This window comes from Zeus faber (assembly GCF_960531495.2).
Source record: "Zeus faber genome assembly, chromosome: 12".
Taxonomy (NCBI): domain Eukaryota; kingdom Metazoa; phylum Chordata; class Actinopteri; order Zeiformes; family Zeidae; genus Zeus; species Zeus faber.
The window spans coordinates 12,316,054-12,331,053 of NC_137196.1; the positions used below are offsets into that span (position 1 = coordinate 12,316,054).

The following is a 15,000-nucleotide window of genomic DNA, read 5'->3' on the forward strand; positions in this document are numbered from 1 at the left end:
GTCACAGAGTCACGACCCAAACATAATTAAAGATATGAACCATTGGCGACAAAAGGGACTTTCTTGATGGGTGAGGTCATGACAGCCACGCGCCATTTTCAAAATAAAAGCGCAGCATCGGAAACACCTCAAGCGGACGTGTAGAAAACCCTGCGGACCACTCAGAATGGACTCGAAAAACTGGAGCGGGTCCCAACAGTTGAGAACCACAGGTCAAGGTTATTCTGCGACCAGGTGGTTGGCAGTAAAGTCAAAACAATGATTTGTTAGTCCAGTCCATGAGTTTAAAGTCCAGCTGTAAGAATGGACCGAAAAGAAAAGAAGAACATTTTTTCAAAAGGCGATTTTTTTTTTTTGGGTGGCAACATCAAAGGCATTTTGTTATGTTCTATGGTGGAAACCTTACCCCACTAGTTGAAGTGTTTAGGAGAGCTTGAAGGTCCAAAACAATGGAATGCAGCAACGTAAACACATCGGCCATCTCCATATGGTAAAAGGCTTGGAAAACGTGTGCTTGTGTTTGTCCGTGCGTGTCTTGCAGGAAAGTGTGTTTATTTTGGTTTGTGTGTGTGTGTGTGTGCGTGTGTGTGTGTGTGTGTGTGTGTGTGTGCTGAAAATATAGAGTTAAGCAAGTCTGGGAGCAGCTGAAATATGCGTTAACAGTTAGAAAACTCGTCTTGGTCGGGGTGCATATGCCAGCCTGCTGAAAATAGGCTCCCCTCTAGGGCGCGGCAGATCCCTCATCACATGTGCCCTATAAATGGAGTTTAAATGAAGGTTTCCACATAGCAGCCAGCTATTCTAAGGCGCTGCCACTGTTGGTGGCACAAAAGCGCCGAGAGCTGCTCAGCCTGGCTGACGAAAAAAAAAAAATGCCCCCGCGCTTCTGTTCTCGACGCTTAAGATCGACGAGCTCTTAAGTTGAAGCGCCTAACGAGCGGCGTATCCATCATCTCGGTGGCTGGATGGCTTCACCCGGACGACTCGCGCTCCCTCCCCTCCGGCCTCCGCCGCTCTCCAGGGGGAGCTGCCGGGCGCGGGGCGGACCGCTTTTATTGGGTTAACCTTAGCTCCCATTGGACCCATAAAGCACACTCACATGTGGTCGGGCGGCAGGCAGCCACACACGTGCTCGGGCTCACGCACGTGTGCGCAAAAAAACCGCCACACACGCACTGGACGTCGCGGGCCGTCACGAAAAAGGTAGCGAGCGTGCTTTGCCAGACGGACCTTCATCTGATGTGTGTCTGATTGGACTTTTGTCTGCACGTGCTGCTGCAACTTTAAGCACGACAGTAAAACATCTGAAGTCATTTGCAAGCTCTGTACAGTGTGCCTTTATTTGGGTATATAGGAGCACTTGTAAATCGTTTTTATGGATGAAAACTTGCAGAGCTTCTCGTCACGTTATAGGAAAAGTAGGGATAGTCTGGTAGCCGCTTTTTGTTTTTAAGTACATGAAATGTATATTAGGTATATTACACTTTTTGTCATAAGCCCAATGCAGGGACACGCAAACCCTGTTAGGTCATGTCCAGACTGTAGTGTTTGGGAGGTCTGTGTGTGCGTGTGTGTGTGCGTGTGTGTGTGTGCGGGGGGGGGGGGGGCTTGGTAGACAGGGCAGGTGTGCACAAAGCAGCAGAGAACCCAGGCAGGCAGCATAACAACCACAGGTACTGGGGAGGGAGCGAGCATCTCAAAGACATCCCGCCCATCCTCAAGAGACAGCCATACAACCACACACACACACACACACGCACACACACACACACACACACACACACACACACACACACACACACACATACCCAGTTCCCATAAGAGATCTGACGTGGTTTTACATAACAGAGAGCTGACAGGTGTCCACACTAAAAGAGAACATCCTCAACAGATGCTGAGCCACTGCACCTAAACAAAAAAGGCTTTTACAGTGAAACTCCACCGCGGCATTGTAAACAGCGTAGCTCGCGGCGTCGTCTAAATGCGCCGTCTTTAGCGCGGGTGAATTCAACCGGTGTTTTAAACGGGACGGCACGCAGACTGTATATATTTATTCGAAAACATTTACGAGAGTTGGAGGCTTTCTCGGGTCGCACGGAGGAGGAATAACGCATTTTTACGCCACCGGGATACAAAACACAAGCCGCCGGATTACAGATGAGAACAGCGCCTTTGTCATCGTTTACTCTCGTGAAAACAAACAGACTGCACTTTCAAAAACCCCAATGCCAACTTCTCGCGGCTCTCTTCGGTGACAAGTCGCTGTTTTTCCAAGGCCGAAAAAATGTAAACCGTCTAAAATGTGAGCGGCGGCAGGAGGCCGCTGACAGCTCTGTTTGTGCTATCACTGCTCCCTAACAAAACAGCCGATTGAGAACGGGCGAGCTTTTGTGAAAGCCAGGAAGAGAATGAAGAGAACGGAGAACACCCCTCAACACCCCCCAACACCGCCCCCCTCACGTCAAAACAATAATGTTAACGAACAATCAGTCAGATGCGTAACTCTAAACACACAGCTATGTAAACAGAACACATACTCATCAAGGCAAAAAATAAACACTGCGCTGTCTTTGGGGGAACGAAGACGAGACCCATAGCGATGTAATCCCGTCAGCCAATCAGGTGACAACTCGAGTGATGTGGCTATAAATCACCTACTGTATCTCCTGTCTTGATGATGGCAGGGAAAGGGAGTTAAGAGTCTGTGTGTGTGTGTGTGTGTGTGTGTGTGTGTGTGTGTGTGTGTGTGTGTGTGTGTGTGTGTGTGTATGCGTGTGTCTATTTTGTGTTCATGACCACCTGCTTGTCCTTGTTATACCTTTACAATTTTAGCTATTTCATGCGCTGCATTCCTCTGGTGATTGCCTGTGGATGGAGAGCGGGATGGGGCTGCATGAGAGGGACGCAGGATGCCGGGGTGGGAAGTCCGCCAGTAAAATCCCAGGCATGCGTTTCCGTGCACATTTAGCTGTGCCTGCGATTGTGTGTCTAAGGCTGGGTGACCCAAAAAACAATAATTTTCGAACACCAACCACAAATGCGTCGATACCAAGACGTATTAAAGGTCACACATTATGCTCCTTTTCAACAAGTTAATATAGGTCTCTGAGGTTCCCAAAATATGTCTTTGAATTTTTTTTTGCTGAAAATACCACTCAGAATATGCATTCTAACCATTCTAACATGCCTCTATACCCCTCTGTTTCACTCCTTTTCTTGCCGGGCTTTATGTAGTCTGTAGCTTTAAATGCAAATGAGCTGCTGCTCCCCACGCCTCTCTCCAGCTACATGCTGGACGGGGGCGGAGGTAACGTCAGGACACTTTTTGTGAATCTCTATAAAATCAGCAACAAGAAACCCTCTGGGGACATAACCATTCTCTCAATTTACTCTCCCGTTTTTTAAGAGCGTTGATAAGATGGAGTTTAATCTTACAGACATTCAACTAACAAACTACCGTCACTTTTATTGTGGATCCTGCAGCAAGTAACGCCAGTAATTTTCTCGAAAATTACATCTAATATATTACCTCAGCTATTAGCATTGGCAAGTGCTAAACGACAAATAAAACACACAGCACAATTATATTTAAAAAAACGTACATTTCCCTCGTCTGCAGTTTTGTCACGTTTTGGGATGTTGCTATCAAAAATAAACTTTATCCACTTTGCTTCTCTGTCCTCCAAGACTGGGGGCCGATTTCAAGATTTGTGCTGATCTCTGGTCTCTGCAGTCAACAACAGAACACTTCCCATGCTTTAGCTCTTAGCTTCCACACAATGCTAGCGGGTCCTAACCCTAACCCTAACCCTTGAAAAAGGCAGCGCACCTTTGCAAAGGTTGTTCTTCAGCCGTGGGTGGAGTTCTTCAGATGTGGGCTGGTTTTATTCAAACGATGAGCCCCCACTTGACGTACAGCAGGAGGGGGAGGCCAATATGACCGGCTTGTTGAATCACATGTTTTCGGACCTCGGTAGTCTACAACAAACTGATTTCTTTCACATTTTGTTTGACCTTTTGGTACGCCCATCAGAGACCCAAATGTATGTGCAAAAGAACCAAAAGAGCTTTCCATAATTGGTGACCTTTAAAATATTCTGAAATCCCATGCCAAATTTCGTCGGAGTGCGAAAAGGTTTATACTGTGTGAATAAAACGGCATCTCATTTAATATTCCTCAAGGGGAGTTTTAACCAACTTTCAATCAAGTCATTTTTCATGTACTTTAAAGCGCTATACAACCTTTTATTTCCGGGACAAAGAGGAAAGCGCATGTGCCCACATGCCCCATGTGTCAGTGCACCTCCCATCCCGAGGCAAGAGAATGCATGAGACGCGCACGAGGGCAGAGAGCAAGGGAACGAGAGCTCTCCGCCGCCTCGGTCCAGGTCCATCCTGCCTCTTCGGGAGTATTGGCTTACAGATAGCAGTGGTGGTCCGTCTTCCTAGTTTATTTATCATGGGATTAGCCAGAAAAGCCAATGGAACTTTCTCAGCCCCCCTCTCGCCCTGAGCGCACTGCATTCTGGGTAAAGGCAGGAGGGGGGGGGGGGGGGTGCCTTGTCTATATGCTGTAGCTTGTCTTTTGACTGGAAGGAACACACACACATACACATACACTGACAAACACACACACATAGCCAGTTCATTCGTCCAGCTACAGCTTCTGACTGTTAAACTCTGGAAAAGTTCTGTATTTGCTCTGCTCAAGCAAGCTGACTCCTCACAGTACAAAGCCCACACACTGTTGATGATTTTGACAAATCTTCACACAGCCTTGCTCCCCATCAGCTGCTCCCTTTCAGCTTCTCAGATGGTAGAGCAAAGGACAGTGGGTAGGAAGGCAGAGACCTTTCATGGACAGTTCAAATAGCCCTTGTGCTGTACTGCTTCTTTTATTCTTGTAGAGGAAGAGAAGCAGCCACACACTGAGATCCCAAACTGTGGGTATATTCAGATTTTTTTGGGGGGGGCTGGGGCAATACCTAACATAAGGCCAAACCAGAGTCTGTTATGTATCATTATTTAGCAGAACTGCCTAAACGGACACCAGAACTCTGTTGGTGGTGCGGTGTGAGCAGACCCACTGCCATTCCGAGTTTAATCTTAGGAAAGTACAACACACACACACACACTACACACACTCCTGCATGGTCTGTGTGTGCATGTGCGCTCCTGCATGCAAAAGTGCAATTTACGACTTCACATTGGTGAGAAGCACAACATTGCATATCGTCTCTGTCTTCATTCAGACCCTACGGTGTTCCCCGGGGGTCGACTCCTCAGATCCATCATTCGACCGCCGTCATTGTCGACAAGCTGCACAGACACACTCAAACCTCAAATTTCACATTCGAAAAACCTACAATTATCAATTTCTGCCAATAAACGGACATTACTTTAAATGGCAATTACAAAGTATGCCCGAAAACAGTACAGCCAAAAAATGGCCAGCCAACTAAAACAGCCATGCATCTTCCAAAATAAAAAATAACTTAGCTGTTAAATCTGTTGTCTATGCGATAAATTGAGTGAACTTCATATGAAACTGCATGGGTGCTTTGAATGGTGTTCTGGTTCATGGGGTAAATTATAGCGAGCAGGCTCGGAAAAACGGAAGATAGAAACAAATCCACGACTGGTGGGGCTCCCCTTCTTTAAATCTGGCGTACATGTGCCGTTGAAAATGTCTTCAACATATAAGTTATGTGTTTCGTTATGCAACATGTTATCCCAGCACGACAAGTGAAGCTGTGTGGGATCCGTCTGGATCTGGGTAATTTATTACATGTTACATGAATTGCGTTGCCTTGGCAGAGCGATGTGCTCTACCGGGTGCTTTCTAGTTCACTATTCCACTCTATTTTCGGTCTTTACTTGTCTGTCCCTACTTACTGCGGATCAGCCTGTTTTCAATTTAATTTTCAATCTTCACTTCTCATCACTTCATCACTTCGTATCTCCGCGCATTCTCCCGCTGCCAACCCCCCTCCACATTTCTCTGAACATCTCTCTCTCTCTCACTTCTCCCAATGATGTAAGCGCTCATTAAAGAGAGGGACGCGGTCCCTCGTATATCACAGGGATAAGTCCTTGACGCTCCAAGTCAAAGAAGGGAACGCTCCGTTTCTCCCTCCACACTGAGGCTTGTTTACGCTGATTAAATCATTTGCAGATGATCGAAAAATGAGTGGCTTTTCGGATTTTCCCCGTGTGAATATGGAAGTGACTTTGGAGTGGCTCAAAATAATGGTCCTCCCAGTGCATCTTTGTAAACACATTTATGGGAATTTCAAAGGAACAATGTGGGTGGGCATCACAGAGGATCAAACGGGCGTATTGCCAATGAGATGAAAGCAGGAGAGAAAGGTCAAGTGAGTACATCTCATTCCAGTCTGTGAAAAGCTTAACCTGGCTTGACCTATTATGAAAAACTCACTTTTTCAGTGCGTTTCCACCTACATTTGGGTCTCTGATGGGCCTACTAACACACAAACTGTGAAATAAGACAACGCAGTCAATTTTTTGTGAGCTTTCAGTTCAGAAAACATGAAACGAGCTGTTTACGTTTGCTGCCCTAATATACGCAAAGGCAAGCATAGGAACTGCTTTGCAGTAAGCTGCAGAGACCAGCACTAATCTTCTCCAGAAAAAAACTTCCCCGGAAGTGAAGCTCAAACCCCATTGGCTCACGGAACCCGGAAGTTGTGCTCAAACCCCATTGGCTCACAGAACTCAGAGCCTCGGGAGGGTGGCTCCTCCCACTTAAACAGAGCATCATAACACAATGGATTCAGAGGCATGTTTAGAATGGCATGAATGTATAATCTGAGTTGTGTTTTCACAACCTCAGGTTTTGAGGACCTCAGAGACCTACATTGTTGTCTAAAAAAGGAGCATTATAAATGATTATACATCCATGGCGGAAAAAAAGTATTGAAAATACCACATCTCCTTTTGAGGTTGTGTGAATCAGTGATAACTGGGAGGGAGCTGGCACTCATTTCCTTCTCAAGCCAACACCATGGCTCGCCGGCGCCGTCATGGACTGAAATACCCATACCCATGCAATGGGCACCAGGTGATGCTTTAAGTGAATGAAGACATAGACAGGAATGACACTGGCTATTTATATCCTGGCAGACAGGGAGGAGGGGGGTAGCGTGGAAGGATAGAGGGGTTAGAGAGGGTAAAGAGGGCCATATGGGGATGACGAGCTGGAAGGGGAGAGGGACAAAGTGTCGGTTTTCCTCTGAATGGAGAGAACTCCACACATGAGAACTGCTCGCAAAGGGTAGCAGTACCAAGGGAGGCAGTACTATTGCTGGGATATTGCAGCGATATCTGGTACAAACTGGCTGGAAATACAACGGCTGCCCCCCTTCTAAATCCAAGCATGGGGGTCAGCTTGTTTAATGCAAGTGCAGTTGAAGAATGACTATAACGTCAACAGGCTGTGTCCGGTGTGAACAGGACTGATGGACATCAGCGTGTGGCTGGCATTCCTTCATCATTTTATTCTAGTCATACTGTCAGCCCTCTCCTTGTTGTTTCTGTCTCCTTCCTCATTTACTGTGTCAAACACTCCAGACCTCTGGGTGTTTCACCACAACATTTAGCCTCCCTACTAAGAGCTTGTCATCAACCTATAATTAACTGCCTATCTGATAAATGGCTGCTGAAATTATATGATTTCTGCAATCCAAGTCATGGGTAATATAAAGAAATAATAAACTGAGCAATTCTCTTCTATGTTCAAATCAGACTATAATGGCACAGCGATCAATCATTTCTCAATTTCACTCACTTTTACCACTGCATTTCCATTCAAAGCAGCAGAAATGGGGGTTGAGGTGGTTGCATTTGGCAGCGTTGAGCGCTGGTGTGGATCAGCAGCGTATTTAAGCCAGGAAAAGACGAGGGGAGAAGGGGACAGGGGGGACGAGCAGAGGGGAGGCTGGGCCCACCGTCATTAGCTAATGGAGGCTCACTCCTGCTGAGTAAGTCTTTTAGTCCGCCTGAGGGGAAGATTCACTGCCAAAGGCGAACGCTACTTGGACAGATGGGTAAGGACTATATGGATTGGTAATGAGTGCATTGTGAAGATCAGCTACCATTTCGCAAGAAGCAATCTCAAATATTAGAGGGAGGAACTGGAAATCTGGCCTTACATCAGCGTTCTGGGCAGCCTCGCTAATCTTTTTATAGAAGATGCCCCCAGCGGATTAATCGGGGGGGGGGGGGGGGTCGATGTCTTAACAAGCAACAGAAACCTTCCTCCTTTCTCTTCCCCTTCTCTCATAAATGACACCCGTGAAAAGGCAAGACTTTAGAGAGAGTTGGACACTGAGAGAGCGGAAAGAAAGCGTGATGACAACCAAGTTTGTTTTCACACCAGAGAGGCTTTCATTCAATTGTGGGTTAAGTGTGTGTGTGTGTGTGTGTGTGTGTGTGTGTGTGTGTGTGTGTGTGTGTGTGTGTGTGTGTGTGTGTGTGTGTGTGTGTGTGTGTGTGTGGGGGGGGGGGGGTGGCACTGGAGTTACGGGGGCCCTGGTAAATGGAAAGCCTCCAGTCATCCCACTGACCCTTGTTTCCATTATCTAAAAGCCCAGGCAGCTATTAGCATTCCTCTATAAGACTGTAATGAGAAGCCGGGATAAAACCAACAGGCGGATAAGGTAGACCTGCATAAACAATGCTCTAATCTGACTATAGAGCCTATGAGTGAGCGGGTGAGCAAGTGAACGAGTAAACGAGTAAACGAGTGAGTGAGGGAGTGAGTGAGTGAGTGAGTGAGTGAGTGAGTGAGTGAGTGAGTGAGTGAGCGAGTAAGTGTGTGTGTGTGTGTGTGTGTGTGTGTGTGTGTGTGTGTGTGTGTGTGTGAGAGTGTGTGTGTCCTGGAGCCTATTCATCCCCTGCAGTTGAAACTGTAAAGTCCCCCCTCCAGATCATATGAGCCATATCATTATTACAGCCAAGTCAATAAACACCAGTCTGTGGCCTCTTAAGCCCAGTTGACACTGGGGAGGGAGGGACTTCCAGGACGCCATTTGGGGCTGGGAGACCGGGCGGGGGTCTTTAAACGGTGAAGCCACCACCTCGATTGGCTCCCCAATAAGAGTGGCCATTTACAGTGGGTATTTTCCCTATGTTCCCTATGTTTCTCCTAATTGTGTCTACTCAACATAATCCAGCCCCCACCTCTCTAAATAACCCGTAACCATGGCCACTTCCCCCAAGTCCACCTTCACGCTCCACCTCAATAAGAAGAGGAATGTGTTAAAACAGTGTTTACCCCGCCACTGCTCCACACAACTATCAATGGCCTCCTTTCAGCCTCCCGTGCACACCGCACGTGCGCCGTAGTATTGTCATAGGGTGGGCCGCACATAGACTCTTACTACACTCCTAAAAACCTGATACTTGTAAATGTGGTGATGTGTGTGGTGTAGTCGGTGTGTGTGTGTTGTAACCCAAGGCCTCGCCGTATAGCATGCAGCAGCATACAGTATAGTGCAGCCTCTGTAGTCTGCGGCTCGCTGAGTCAAGGAGAAAGACTCGAACCGCAGGATGGTTTGGGATAACATCCCAGTGCAAAACCACAGAGTCACAATAATTCCTTTAATAACAACTCCGCAAAATACTCTGACTCGGCAAGAACTACCGGTCTGCAGCGGAACTACCGCTCTGCAGTCGACTTCTATCGCGGCCATTGGCGCGCCGCGTCTTTCCTGTTTCATTTGCTTCTTTGGATCGGACAAATTGAGATGATGAAAATAAAAGTGTTTGAAAAAAAGTGTTGTTTTTTTTTAAGGCTAAAGTGTGTGTGTGTTTTGTATTTGTTCCTGTGTGCGTGGGGGGGGGGGGGCATGGTGGAGCGGTGGGGCTCAACATGTTGACATGGTCGTCTGGCATCCGAGACTTTATAATTTCCCTCGGCGGGTCACGGTGGTCCCATTAAGACATAGCTGTGATTTAAAAATGCCAAGGGGTCTGAGGCGGGCTCTGCCACTGGGGGCCCCTGGACATGCTCGTGTAATTGATTGAATGTGTGTGTGTGTGTGTGTGTGTGTGTGTGTGTGTGTGTGTGTGTGTGTGTGTGTGTGTGTGTGTGTGTGTATGTGCTGAAGTTTAAATTCAACTTTGAGTTCATCCCATTTCTTAACAATGTAGTGCAGCATGCTTTCATGAATCATAATCATAATGGATGGAACTATCAATAAAACTCAATCAATTCACAATCTCACAATATCACACACACACACACACGCATACACACACACACACACACACACACTGACACAAACACACACACACACTCACACATGTGTGTGTGAGTGTGTGTGTATGTGTATGTGTGTGTGTGTGAATGGGAAACACCGGTGCCCAGCTGGAGGGGGGGGCACCTCCTTCCCGGGGACAATCCTCCAGCCTCTTTTTTCCATCTGGCTGGGTCCGGTTTGTGTGGCCTGGCTGGAACTCATTCACTTCTGTCCCACTTGTCCCTGTGCCGGGCTCCTGGCTCCAGCCTCGCCGGCTGCCGCGTGAATACCAAGCAGACACACACGCGCATACGTACACACACACACACACACACACACACACACACACACACACACACACACACACACACACACACACACACACACAAACTCTCACACACATACAAAGAATCAATGGAGATCAAGCAGCCAGACCCTCAGCTCTGTCTCTGCATAGTTGTGCCGGGTCGATCTCCAAGCCTGGCAACCAAAACGCTCTCTGCATGTGCATGTGAGCATGTGTGCATGTATATATTTGTGTGTTTGTGTGTCCATGTGTGTGGCAGTGATCCCTTTTGGCCACAAAGGCCAGCAAACTCTCCTTCAAAATCCTCAGTACTGTAATTACTCACAGTGATAACATATTACAAGTGCAAAAACTGAATTTACAGCAAAATTTTTATTATTTTGATCTTTTCATGCTATCTATGTCGTTTTGTCTGCTTTTTATATTTTCATTTGCAAGTGTCTAGGTAACAGTCCGACTGAGTTTCTATTTGGGTGCAGGTTCGAGACCTGCCATGTTCAGGTGTATAGGCCTGTTTTAAATTTCAGTTTAACCTTTAATCTCAGTGATTTTATCATGTGTTTTCATCTGTTTGTCATTGATTTTTTTTATTTCTATGCTTATATTCTTCTATGCCTTTATATAAAGCCTTTTATGCTTTATCTATAGCACGATTAAATTGCCCTTGTTTGTTGAAATGTGCTGGAGAAATAAGTTTGTCTTGCCTTTATAAAACAATTTCAATTTCTATGCAATTTCATCGATAAGCCGATGGTAATCCAGTGATCTCATCTTCTGATCTAGTCCAGTGGTGGAACTACATCCTGAGGGAATCTTGCTGCACCAGACAAAATTCCCCGACCCCAAGGCCCCCTCAAGCTCTCGGCCACTGTCAATCTCTTCTACGCGCCCACACTTTAGCAAATGACAGTTCCTCAGAGAGCCTCTCATGCAACATAACGTACTGACCAGAGAGCAGAAAGAGAAAGGCGGAGAAAACAGTGTGGGCAACAGAGAGAAAAAGTAAGAGAGCCGAGACAAAGTGAAAAAAAAAATAAAGGACAGAAAGATGGAGAGACCCTAGATAGAAAAAAAGTCCAAATTGAATGGCGAGTGAGAGACAGAGAGACGCTGTGAAGAGTAACAGAAGCTTTGGGAGTCATACAACCTGGTAAAAAGCTTTGACCTCCCCCTCGGTAAAAAGAGGGTCATTAAAAACATCCGAAACGTGGTGGACAGAAGGGCTCTCATAGACCCGAGAACTCTGTAGGAGAGGGAAGGAGGGAGGGAGGGAGGGAGGAGGACTGGGGGAGGAAGGAAGGAAGGAAGGAAGGTGGGGGCTTGGCTGTCACTTTATCCAGTGGGAATTCTGTTTTTTCTTTTAAATAATGACGAAGCTGTCCGGTTGCATCTCTGCGACGCCGCCTCTGCTCCCTAGCGTTAAAACTCACGGTGTCCCACGCCCGTTTAGGCCGGAGTGAATGAAAGCCTGTTCGATTTTCCGAGCGCGGAAAGTCACTTTTCATGAATCAGTCAAATAATTGGCAGAAATGCGCCCGGGTCTAATCCTCGCCCTTGGGAAAACTGTATGTTAAGAGCTTACATTACAAGTGCATTAAATCAAGTGTTGTGATGGCTAAAACACCGTTAAGGAGGTAGTGTTTTTGACTTTTTGTGGCCATAGAGGCCGTTTATGTTTTATGGCAGAAAAAATAGCTTTTACCAACTTTTGGATTGATGTATTTGTATGTATTCAGGAAGGCCTAATCAAGTCGCCTGCTGTAAATCGATGTGATGTGAAATCCAGTCAGTTTATATATATATATATATATATATATATATATATATATTCTTTTTTTAATTTACATAAATATATGTGTGTGTCTATAAAAATATATAAATATTATAAATATTATATAAATCCTGTATCAATATTTAAATAAAAACAATAGTAAATTCTTACATTATGGGCTATGTTGAAGAGGGATTTTTTATATTATGAACAAAGTCATGTGAAAAAAAAAGTCACAGTGGCGGCGCCAGGATGAAGTGACTGAGGGGGCAATTAAAAATGGCAATGGGACGTGGGGGGGGGGCATGGTGAGCACGGGGCTTTTTTTGTTTCCTTCAATTAGGAAAAGGAATAAATTGAACACATCTATAATAAAAACAGACTGTTTTTATTTTCTTTGTTTGGAGAAAAGACCACTCTGATCGCTCTGATCTCTGCCAGGGTGCCAATCATAATTTGGGGAGGGGGCGGTACCACCCCGGGCCACCCTATTAGTGATTTTTCACTGTTCCCCTGGAGCTTGCCCATAACGCAGAGTCTGTCACAGTGTACGTACTCACCGTGGCAGTGATGAGTGGCCCATGGAGCTGCGCGTAGAGCAGCGCCTCGTTGACGTGGTCCCGGACCCCCAGCAGTGCCAGCTCCAGGCTGTGGTGTCCGGCCACGGCGTGGGTGAGCTGTTCCAGGATGCCCGTGTACCTCCTCCAGGGCTGGTCCAGCTCGGACACGCTGGCCAGGCAGCCACGCAGCACGTTGAGGCAGTAGCCCATGCAGGGCTTGATGAGCGTCAGGCCGCGGCAGTGGGAGCAGTACACCATCTTCACCAGGCCCCGCAGACACTCCCTGCTCAGGCTCAGGTAGTCGGTGGCATTCACCGCCTCCAGCCCTTCCTCCAGCGCCACGGCCAGCTGCTGCCCGGCCCCCAGGGCCTCCGCTAGCTCGCGGGCCACGACGGCCGGGTGGGGCCCGAAGGGGTTGACGTCCTGCCTCGTCATGCGCAGGCAGTCGCCCCGGTCGCCCCCATCCAGCCCCCCGCCGCCGCCGCCCTCCATGCCCGGGTTGACTAGCTGAGTATAGACGAGCGGGAAGAGACCGTCGAAGAAGCGATGCACCGCCGCCTCCACCGAGACATTGGCGCCCCGCAGGTGGAGCGAGAGCGTGGAGAACAGCCGGTTGACGTGGGGCAGCGAGCGGTTGGACAGGGATGAGTAGGTTCCCTCCAGCAGGGAACTGAGGTGACCCTGGGAGAAGGACAGAAGGCACTGGAACGTATCTGCAGTGGAGGAGGGGTGGGTGTGTGGGGGGGAGAGAAAAATTTGATAAGAGGAGAGAAAATCTGAAAGAAAATCACAGATTTTATTGTCCACAATGAATATCCAAATGAATTAGGTCTAACCATTATTATTACACACATATGAGACACGGCCAGTGGTTACCGAAAGGGCCTCCAACTGCCCCCGACCACCCCCCTCCCTCCCTATCTAACCAGCTCAGCTTGGCTTGTGTGTATTGGTAACTTTGGGTTGGGGAGCCAGTGTCATGTTCCCATGTCAAGCGCTCTAGATATTATTATGTATGAAGTCATCATCCCCATGTTTGTCTTAAGGAGACAGACTCACTGCCGTCCTCAAGCAGCGAGACTGTGAGAGGCAGACAGAGAGAGAGTGAGAGAGAAAGACAGGAAGACAGAGAGGGGTGAGGATAAGTATACTGTACTATGTGTGTGTGTGTGTGTGTGTGTGTGTGTGTGTGTGTGTGTGTGTGTGTGTGTGTGTGTGTGTGTGTGTGTGTGTGTGTGTGTGTGTGCGCGTGTGTGTGTGCCAACTTGGGCGTTCTTGACTAAAACAGTACCATGACATGAGTGTCACCGTTATCAGTCTGACGCTGCATTTACTATATTTCCCAATTTAGCTCCGTGTCTACAAGGGTGTCCGGCACACAACAACGATGCAGTTCCACACGCACAGACACACACTCACACACACAGAAATATAAATTAGCTCCTTGAGGCAATCTGATCACGTGCGGTTTCCTGACTAACAAGAGAAATGCCACTCAGAGATGAGTGGGAGGCAAATTGGTGCCGGGGAAGAGCCTATTCTTGCCAAGTTTAAAATCGGCTTGATGCAAGAGAGTCGCTCATGTCATTCAAAACATACAGAACTATAAAAACAACAACAACAACAACACTGTCACTTTCTGAGGCTTTGGCCTAAAACTTAATTTTTTTCACAGGGGAACCACTTTTTTAAAATGACAAACCATCGCAAACCCAATTAACAATGGGCCTTATCTGTGAGCCGAGCAAATTTGGGTGAGAATTAATGTTTCCACATTTCCACAGCCACTTCTGCATTAAGCACTGATATCAAGGCTTGAATCTGTAAAACCAACTGTTTCTGAGACATGTTTTATGAATCACAAGTTCATTACATGCATGTGAGTTGAGCCTATGCCTCCGCAATCTCCCCCAATGTAGCTTGAAGGTTTACTATGGATAGAAATATAATTCTTGAAAGACAAAAATCATTTCTGCAATATGACTTGGCAATCCAATTAAAATCTCCTGCAGTCCACGTGTGGGTCACGACCCAGAATTTGGAAAACAGTAATGACTTGGTCTCTCCTTCTGCCACCTTTCAATTTCCCTCCACTGAATA

At 47.1% G+C, this 15,000-nt stretch overlaps 1 protein-coding gene across 2 annotated transcripts in view; it reads right to left on the reverse strand.

Moving 5' to 3' along the window:
* LOC307237563 (glypican-5-like) overlaps positions 1 to 15,000 on the reverse strand; it is a 101,934-nt gene that overhangs the window by 60,485 nt on the left and 26,449 nt on the right. For both annotated transcript variants that reach the window (XM_080010302.1, XM_080010303.1), the window contains exon 3: positions 12,901 to 13,613. In XM_080010302.1, the coding sequence (XP_079866428.1) occupies positions 12,901 to 13,613 (713 nt within the window). The remainder of the gene's footprint in view (positions 1 to 12,900; positions 13,614 to 15,000) is intronic.